This window comes from Alexandromys fortis, unplaced genomic scaffold, assembly GCF_014885135.2.
Source record: "Alexandromys fortis isolate MF-2015 unplaced genomic scaffold, M_Fortis_MF-2015_v1.1 scaffold_344, whole genome shotgun sequence".
Taxonomy (NCBI): domain Eukaryota; kingdom Metazoa; phylum Chordata; class Mammalia; order Rodentia; family Cricetidae; genus Alexandromys; species Alexandromys fortis.
In genome coordinates this window covers 419,834-429,337 of record NW_026068226.1, presented here as the reverse complement: position 1 = coordinate 429,337, position 9,504 = coordinate 419,834, and the positions used below count along the sequence as shown (strand labels likewise).

General features: G+C 48.9%; 1 protein-coding gene across 1 annotated transcript; it reads right to left on the bottom strand.

Annotated features, from left to right (window-relative positions):
• Positions 1-42: 42 nt before the first annotated feature.
• Tmem150b (transmembrane protein 150B) lies at positions 43-8,548 on the bottom strand. The gene is made up of 7 exons (XM_050130766.1): positions 8,406-8,548; positions 8,089-8,164; positions 7,802-7,861; positions 7,646-7,713; positions 7,212-7,339; positions 3,987-4,170; positions 43-653 (listed from the first exon to the last, which is right to left on the bottom strand). Exons 2-7 carry the CDS (start codon positions 8,154-8,156, stop codon positions 445-447), a joined length of 717 nt encoding a protein of 238 aa, XP_049986723.1. The 5' UTR covers positions 8,157-8,164; positions 8,406-8,548; the 3' UTR covers positions 43-444.
• Positions 8,549-9,504: the final 956 nt, after the last annotated feature.

Sequence of the window (9,504 nt, the reverse complement as noted above, 5' to 3'; positions counted from 1 at the left end):
GGGTGGCTTAGCAGATCCGGACAGGGCCCTCTGTCTCTGTGTCATCCCCAACCCCTACTCCCCTTCCTGGGCCCCTGCTCCCCACCAAGTCCTTTTCCCTTCCCCTCCGACCTTCTGTACGGATTTGCTCTCCCGGAAGGAATTCTGGTTCTGGTTTTGCGTGATCCTGCCTGCATCTGTCTGATTCCGCCGGCGGCAACAACAACAACAAAATTAATAAATAGCCTTGATCAGGGACAGCTGGCTGGCCTTCGCCTCTCAATTCCTGGGGTGCTTCCAGTCACGGGACAGGTGGGTACCATGATGCTGCCCCTCTAAGTGGTGAGCACCAGTCCGCTCTGCGTGCGTCCATCAGGCAAACTGTCCACCTCAGCCTCCAGCTCATCGTTGGGTGAGCCTGGGTTGGCCCCATCTTTCTTCCTCTGCCAATAGTGCGGGGCCTAGTCAGAGCATCTGTGACATCTGTGCATCTGGAGACTCAGTGGGAGTCTGTGGGAGGCTGCAGTCCAGTTGGGGCTCTAAGTGCAGGGTGCAGCCCCGCAAGCTGGAAAAGTCCACGGCAAAGAATCCAAATAGCACAAAGAGCAGCATGGCCACCGCCCACTCGCAGGCAGCAGAGGCAGAACGCATCCGTTGGGAGTACAGGATGATCACTTCACACCAGTGTCAAGGGCCACATGCTACACGCTAAAGCCCTGACTGCCCCCTCAGATGCTTTGGCACTTCAGGCCAGAAAAGTCCATCCTGGTCACCAGCCTCAGCCCTATCCCTTCAAAGGGACTCTGGCTGTTATCCTCAGTGCTCTCCAAACCCCGCCCTTCTCCGTCTGCTCCTGGGTTTGCACCGGACTTTGATGAGGAATGGAGTACCAATGCTCCAAACTCACTTTCCATTTTGTGAGTCCTTCCTGATCCCAGAACGACTCCCCTGTTGTTCTCCCAACCATTTCTGCTACCTCCAGCTGGATTGCTGCTAGGCTTTCCCCCCTTTGTTTGGGCTTTTTTTTTTTTTTTTTTTTTTGAGACAGGATGTCAGGTAGCCCAGGCTGGCCTTGAACTTGAGATGACCTAGCTAAAGATGACTTTGAAATTCTAGTCCTGTCTCCACTTCCCAAACGTCGGGGTTCTAGGCATGTGCCACCACAACCTAGTTGTCTGGTACTGGGGGATGAACCTAGAACCTCCTGCATGCTAGGCAAGGATGCTACCGACTGAGCTACAGTACCAGTCCCAGGTAAGTAACTTCTTAAACATATCCATGGCCCCCACTGGTCTCAGGCTATTTACAGGTTGCTCCCCCATTGTGTAACCCCAGCCTCCTCCACATTCACTGCTTAACAGAACTGATTCTCCTTGCCCCAAACCTGTTCCTCTTTAAGGGATTTAGAAATTTCCAATCCCTAGACCAGCAGGTCACCTGCCCTGCTCCACCTGCCACCACCCCCACCCCCACACACAAACACACATACACACACTCACACACACTGCTTTAACTCATTTCTTTCAACTCTGTAAAACTTTGGGTTTTGCTGGTGTCGGTGCCTCATGCAGATGCAGGTGGATTTCTTGTCTCTGTAAATCTGAGGCCAGCCTGGTCTACATAGTGAGTTCCAGGCCAGCGAGGGTTACATAATGAGACCCTATCTAAAAAGGAAGAAAAGAAGGGAGAGAGGGAAGAAGGAAGGAATGAAGAAGAAGAAAAAAAAAAGGAAAAAACAAAAACTTCTTTTGTCAGCTTACTTACCTTCCAGGGCCAGCCCCGAAGAGACAGTGCTTGATTTCTGGAGCCTCTCATAACCCCTGTCCCTTCCCTTCGCTCCCTTATCATCTTCTATCAGCGTGAACATCTTTTCATTAATGCCATGTGCATGAGCACTGTGTGGAGATCGGAGGACAGCCTGGTGGGATCCATTTTCTCCTTCCACCATGAAGGTCCTAGGGATCTAACTCATATCTTCAGCTTGGAGACAAGTACATTTACCTGCTAAGCCATTTGCCCTTCTGTGCATGCCTTATGTATTCAGTGTTCTGCCTACATGTATTCCTGCAGGCCAGAGGAGGGCACCAGATTTCATTACAGGTGGCTGTGAGTCACCATGTGGTTGCCAGGAGTTGAATCCAGGACCTCTGGAAGACCAATGCTGTTAACCTCTGAGCCATCTCTCCAGCCCTATGCATGCTTTTTGATGTATTTTTCTCATCTGTAAGTTATTCTCTAAAAACCCTCCAAAACTTACTTGCAAAATACAGTGTTTTGGAAGGAGACTAGATATTGCTTCTCCTAGGCAAGCCCTCTACAACTGAGCTTTACTTAAGATGGTCTCCCTGGCACAGAATTCATGATCCTCCTGCCTCAGCATTCCTGGTGCTAGCATTAAAATTATGCACCCAGTCTGCCTTCATTCATGGACTTTAAAGCTTCTTAAAAGTGGCAGTTTCCAGGGCTGGAGAGACGGCCCAGCAGTTAAGCTCTCTGGCTGCTCTTCTGGAGGGTCCTGGTTCAATTCATAACAACCACATGGCAGCTCACAACTGTCTATAACTCCAATTCCAGGGCATCCTCACACATACATGCATGCACATAAAATAAAAATAAATAAATCTGAAAGAAAGAGAAAAGCCAAGAGCTGAGACAGGCAAGGTGGCTTGCCTCTAAGCCTGTATATAACCTTGATTCAGTCTTCAGGAATCACGTGGCAGACAGAACCAACTCTGATGTCCACGTAAGTGCTATGTCACTCCAGCACCCCACACGTACGCTCATAGGCGCACACTAAATGAACCAGTGTTTTAAAAGGGTGAGGAGGGGCTGAAGAATATAGCTCAATTAGTAGAGTGTTGGCCTAGCTTATGAAAAGTCTCGAATTCACTCCTCTGAATCAGAAAAGAATAGGTGTGATCCCCCACACCTAGAATCCCAGTACTCAGAAAGTAGGGGCAGCACAATCAAATGTTCAAGGTCATCTTTGACCACAGAGCCAGTTTGAGGCTGCCCTGGACTACATTGCTAGATTAACATTCTCTCTTCCATGTCTGTCTTCCTCTCCCTCCCTCCCTCACCCAGCTAGTTCGTGTTCTTTCTCTCTCTCTCTCTCTCTCTCTCTCTCTCTCTCTCTCTCTCTCTCTCTCTCTCTCTCTCTCTCTCTCACACACACACACACACACACACACACACACACAGCTGGCTGGCTCTAGTTAGTATCGTTTCTAGTTATGCAGGGGCAAATACTATTTCCCACCAAGACCATCCCAAGTCACTTATGTGAACCCTCAAGTTGGGAGAAGATGGTTGAGCAGGTGGTCTTGTGGAGCAGCACGAGTCATCTGCAACCTGTCACTAATTCCAGCCAAGAGACTTCCCCAGCCTGAGCCTGCTATGGCTCTTCAGCACCCAGAAAGATGCCTGACATGCCTGGCTGGGGCCCCTGGCAGCCAATTAACAGAATCTTCTTATTCCTGTTTGCCAGCTGCTTCACGCCGGCCGTGTATCTGCCTCACGACACTGAGATCAGCTTGTTAGCTGTCTCCATTGTCTTTAGGACAGGTCTCACTAAGGAACCCAAGCTAGCTTCATGCTCACGTTCATCCTTTTGCCTCAGCCTCAACTACCTGCATTTGATAAGAGTAGAAACTAAGGCACTTCAGGGATGTAAGAAACCGGTAGAAGTTCCTCTACATAATACTCGGAGAAAGTGAGGTTCCTGAGCAACCCATCTGCCCTCAAAGTCAATGCTATCTACAACACTTGTTTTATTTTTGAGACAAAGTCCTCCACACAGCCCAGGCTGGCCTTGAACTCCTAATCTTCCCTCAAGTATTAAGATGCCGGGCTTGCGCCGCCACGCAAGATTTCTACTTTCCACTGAGGAGCTGTGATCCCGGATGGACACTAAGGAACACCCACTCACTATGGCACACAGCAAAAGTGAAAGGGTTAGCCCCGAAGAAAAGGCACTTTTGCCCAGTTCGATGCCCTGGGAAGGATACTAGCCACGATGAGGATGGTGGTGAGGCTGCAGAAACTCAGGCGGAGAAGCCTAATCCAGCGGGGCCCAGGTTGGGGCAGGCCCTTCGTCCACCAGGACAGAAAGAACTGTAGCCAGAAGTACAGGTTGCCCAGGATGAAGGCCAGAAAAGCTCCTACCAGGTGTGTGGGCTTCTGGTTCTTCTCCTGGGGGATGGGAGGAGAATTGAAAATAAAATTATGGTGGGGGGAGTTAAATGATAGAAAGTAGAGACTTTGAACTAGTCCAACAGATGTGATTGGAAACCCAAAGCCCAGGACTGGTGAGATGGCTTAGCTGGTAAATGCTTTTAGGGACCTACAGAGGAAGAAAAGAAATACCTCCTAAAAGATGTCCTCTGGCAGGTGGATCTCTGTGAGTTTGAGGCTAGCCTGGTCTACACAGCAAGTTCCAGGACAGCCAGGACTGTTATACAGAGAAACCCTGTCCTGAAAAACCAAAAAGGAAAAAAATAATGTCCTCTGACCTCTACTCACATGGTGAGGCATACAAGTACCTCCACCACCATCAACTCCCACCTCCACCTCTCCTCCCCCTTCCTCCCATCCCTGCGTGCACACACACACACACACACACACACACACACACACAAATAGAACCTGCCATCCTATCACCAACTGTCAGGCTGGGTACCTTGGCCTTTGTCGTCTCCACAAAGTGTGTATCAGTTTTTGTTTGTGTGTATGTGTGTGCAGATCAAAGGAGGGGGCCAGATCCACTGAAGCTGGAATTATAAATGATTAGGAGTGCTTGGGTTCTCCAGGAGAGCAACAAGTGGTTTTGTTTGTTTGTTTGGTTTGGTGGGGTTTTTTTGGGGTGGGGTGGGGTGTTGGTTTGGTTTGTTTTTTTTCAAGATAGGGTTTCTCTGTAGCTATGGAACCTGTCCTGGAACTCACTCGCTCGATCCACCTGCCTCAGCCCCCAGCGCGCTGGGATTAAGGTGCGTGCCCAGCCACAACAAGTGTTCTTAATCTCTGAGCCATTTACATTTAAATTCACTGCTAGGTCCTCAAAGCTCAATGACAAAAGTGCGTCCCACAAAGTAGACATTCAGGAAACAGGAGTAGAAAAAATCTTGGCATTCTCAAAGTGTGGAAAGGGAAACACACCCTAAGGAGAAATATTTTTATTAGTTTTAGGTTTTTTGAGACAGGTTCTTTCTGCCTCCTCACCCCAACTCCTGGATTGAACCCTAAGACTTCATGCATCAAGGCAATCACCCTACTACTGAGCTATAGCCCCAGCCCTAAAGACAGGGTCTCACAGAGCCCAGGTTGTCCTTGAATGTGTGATTGACCTTGAATTCCTGACCCCCCCCCTTCCTCCACCTTCCTGGTTAACGGATTCACGGATTCATACCACGCCCAGCAAAATTTAGGTTAGAAAATTATTGGAGGCAAAGGCAAGTGGATCTCTGGGTTCAAGGCCAGCCTGGTCTACATAGTGAGTTTCCAGGACAGCCAGGGCTACACAGAGAAACCTTGTCTCAAAAAAAACAAACAAAAAAAATTGCACTTATTTTGTGGGAAGAAGGGGGTGTCACACTATGGAGTACGTGTGGAGGTCAGACAACAAGGTACAAGGGTTAAGTCTCTCTTATTAAGTCCTGAAGATCAAACTCAGTTTATCGGGTTTGGTGACAGGCGCCTTCACATGCTGAACCCGCTCAACAACTCCCAGATGTTGATACTTGAGAGGTAAAAATTTCACTAATATGATAATGGTTTGTTACTTACAAAAACGTGTTAAAAGTGTACATAAATATTTTTTAGTAAGGCCAGATTACACATGTAATCTTAGCTGAAGCTGGATCCAGTCTTGGGGCTACATAGTAAGTTCCAGGTCTACCAGAGCTACAAACAGACCGTGTTCCAAAAAGCCAAACAAAAAAGTCCTGAAAGATCAGGGTAGAGGCATTGTCCTACATTCCAGCTCTCTGGATGCTGAGGTAAGAATGTAAATTCAAGGTCAACACAGCAGAATCACCTTGTCTTAAATAATAAGTCCTGGAGGGAGGAGAAAAGAAAGGCCTAGGAAATTCCTTAGAAAAGCAATAAAATGCAACAGGAACTAAGAAGGCAGCCCAGTCCATAGAAAGCTGGGGTTTGGTTTCCAGTGCCCCATAAAACAGGAGTGGGGTTCCCAGAACTCAGGAGATGGAGGCAGGAGGATCTGGAAGAATTCAAAGCCATTCTCCAATATGTACTGAGTTCCAAACAGGCCTGGGCTACTTCAGAGCCTCAGGGGTTAAAAAAAAAAAAAAAGTGCGGGGGAGAGGGGAGTTTTTGGTTGGTTGGTTGGTTGGTTGGTTGGTTGGTTTTTCAAAATAGGGTTTCTCTGTGGTGTAACAGCTCTGGCTGTCTTGGAACTCACTCTATAGATCAGACTGGCCTCAAGAACTCAAGAGATCGGCCTGCCTCTGTCTCTGGAGAGTGCTGGGATTAAAGGTGTGCGCCACCACTGCCCGGCAAAAATAAAGGAAGGAATATAATAACAATAACATAGTAGTAGCAGTAGGTTGAGGAACCCAGGAGTAAATGGGCACGCAAATAAACTGTTAGGCAAATGACCAGCGGAGGCAGTCTGAGCGCCCTATGGTCTCTCCCACCCTGCACTTCACTAGCTTTCGGCAGGAGGCTAAACGGCAGAGACAGACATAAAATCAGTAATAAAATAAACCAGTGAGATTTTCCTATCCTTTGCCCAGTCATTCATTCTACAATTATCTATAGAGTTTCACGAATGCCGACACTAGAGTCCATGAGTCTCTGCTCATTTCTGACCACCCACAGACAAGCAGCTTGCTCTTTAGGGTTCGGTCAAGGGGACTGCATAGAGTTCGGTGGAGAATCTGTACAGTGAGAGGTCTCAACCTTTGTACCGATTGCAGTAATTTCATGATTAAATAAAACGGAGACTGGTGACTGCAATAAAATACTCCCAACTCCGAGGAGGGTTTCACACGGTTCTGAGTACACAACCTAGCACAGATTGCTCACTTCACAAAGCACTCTAAGCTCCCGCGTGGTCCAAGACTAATGAGAACTACAAGTCCCAGAAAGCCTTGAGAGTCAAGTCTACAGAAAGAGCGGCCAAAAGCCGCGGGAAACATAGGGAATTGTAGTCCGGTTTCTGGAAGCTGACAACCCCCACCCCCCACCCCAGGTTGACTCCCAGCGCATCTCACCTGGAAATTGCCTACTATGGAGGTTCCCAGGGCACAAAGGAGTCCCGACCACAGAATCAACTGATTTTGCCATGTTTTTACGCCCCAGTCCCGGAGTTGATGATAGCGCACAATGCAGATCCAAATAGCTAGGAAAGCCATGAGCGAGAGTTAGACTCACTACAGGGTTCCCAGATGAAGGGGGCGACTTGGAACAGGAAGGCGCTGGGTTCGGAGATAAGAGTAGGATAAGGGAAGAGGATATTTGGAGGTATTGGAGGTACAGGGCTTTGGGGTCTGAGGGAAAGAGGGCTGGGGCCTGAACCTTGGATTCTGAGGGAGGAGGGTTAGGATGTGTTCTCTTGGGAAGAGGGTCCAGTTGTTCTGATCTGGGGAAGGAGGAGCTAGGGATCCTTTGGGTAGCTCTGGGCCGGTAGTAAAAGGAAAGAACTTACCTAGGGCAGCTCCTGTATTGAGTACTTGGCTGAAAATGCAGCTCTGAGGAGCATAAGACCCACAGTTACTGCAGAAGATTAACATGGTCATCTTTTGGCTCCTCCAAAGTAAGGCCCTCCGTTTTCCTCCCCCACCAACCCCCGCAGCCACAAAACCTGATAAAGGGGAAGCCTTTCTGGAGATCCACAGATCTGTTACCCACGGCAATTGCAAAACTGAGATAGATGGAAGGAATACCGGAAGTCAGTAAGGGGCTTGTGGATAGCTTTCCCTTCTGTTGACCAAACAAAACACTTCACTGTGTTAATGAATTTCTGCTCCTCATCTTCTGTCACAAGCAGCCCTCCAACACCCAGCTATCCTCCCTCAGACCCAAGAATCCAGACCCCAGCCCTTCTCCCTCAGACCCCAAGCATCCTTTAGTCCTGCCTCTGCTACTCACACAATCCAGACGCCAGCGATAGCCCATAGAGCGAGGATGATTGGTAGCAAGAACAGGTAGCTCCACATGCTGGACTCTGTAATAAAAGTGGAGAAGCTAGGTCTCCCAGGTCAGGAAACAGTCCTCAGGTGTGCGAGACTGAAGAAACCGCTTTTATGGCCACATTCCCTGGAAGACTGGTTGAGACAGGCCAGCCTTTGCTCAGGGCACTTTCCCTATCTTTCTCTGTCCTGATCAACTGATGCTCCTCTTCCTTTTGGTTCTTCACTTCCTTCACCTCCACCTCAGGGGTCTCTGGGTTCCTCTAGGGCTCTCACCTCTCCAAGTTCCCTCAAGTTCTCTTAACTTTCTTGATACGTTTAGATCTGTGTGCCAGTATCAAGAAAGACGGGCTTTGATTCGAGGTGTGGCCAGGGAAGGCAAGCCTCCACATTCCCACAGAGGCAAAGTCCAGGTTGAGTGTATATGAGATATTGGGCCTTGGGTCTAATCAGTCACTTTCTGTAGGACACCCAAACCACCACTTCCTGTCTCAGATGCGCAAAAGCGTCACCCTCGCTTCAAGGAGCCCCTAACTTCCTTCCTACAGCTTTGTGGGTTCAACGTCCGAATTCCCCAGAACTTTATTCTCCCCACAAACTAGACACAGCCTGCTGAAATACGTATGTATGTGTTTCTTCTGGAGTCCAGCCACCTTACCTACCTGCGAATCCAGGTTTCTTAGTTCTGGATTCTGCTATCGCCCAGGCTGACTTGAATTTGTGATCTTCTGTCCCCGCAGCTAGAGGTACAGTCCTGCACCATCAGGCCAGGGGTTGGTTCTGGGTTTCTGCTTCCTGGGTGCTGCAGGTTTGTTTGGGTTGCCTGATGCGACATCCTGATGACCCCACCCCATGTCCTCCCCTTACCCTTTCTTTTTCTGTTTGAACAGAGTTCCCCAAAACAGGCAGGGCGTGGGTGGGAAAGGGGATAGTGGTGATGAGAGCTCCCCTCTGAAGTCCCTGCCCCAACAAGCAGTCACTTATTCTTCATTTCTTGGGTTTTCTGAGACAGGATCTTATCACATAGCCGAGGCTGCCTTGAAAGCAAGACACCCTGCCTCAGCCTTCCTAGTGCCCCAAAACTCAGTGGATAAAAGCACTTGTGTAAGCAGGAGAATTTGGGTTGGAATCCTCAGCACCCTCCACACAGGCATGGCTGTTTGTGTGATCGCTTGCATTAAGACTCAGACCCCAAGAGCCAGCCTAGCCTAAAGGAGAGCAAGCTTCCCTCACAATAAACATACCCTGAAGGGGAAAAGGAAGGTGGCAAAGAAGACACAGGACGTCTCCCTGGGCTTCAGCCTGCAGGCATGCAAGCATATGGTGGTACACGGCCACACATACACACACCAGTGAAATAATGGTAATGACAAAA

Excerpts from the sequence above, each read along its gene's own strand:
- Tmem150b (XM_050130766.1), bottom strand. The coding sequence starts at position 8,156 with ATGTGGAGCTACCTGTTCTTGCTACCAATCATCCTCGCTCTATGGGCT. Across the intron at positions 7,862-8,088 it reads ATCGCTGGCGTCTGGATTGT|TTTTGCAATTGCCGTGGGTA; the intron begins GTGAGTAGCAGA and ends CATCTATCTCAG. Across the intron at positions 7,340-7,645 it reads CAATACAGGAGCTGCCCTAG|CTATTTGGATCTGCATTGTG; the intron begins GTAAGTTCTTTC and ends TGGCTTTCCTAG.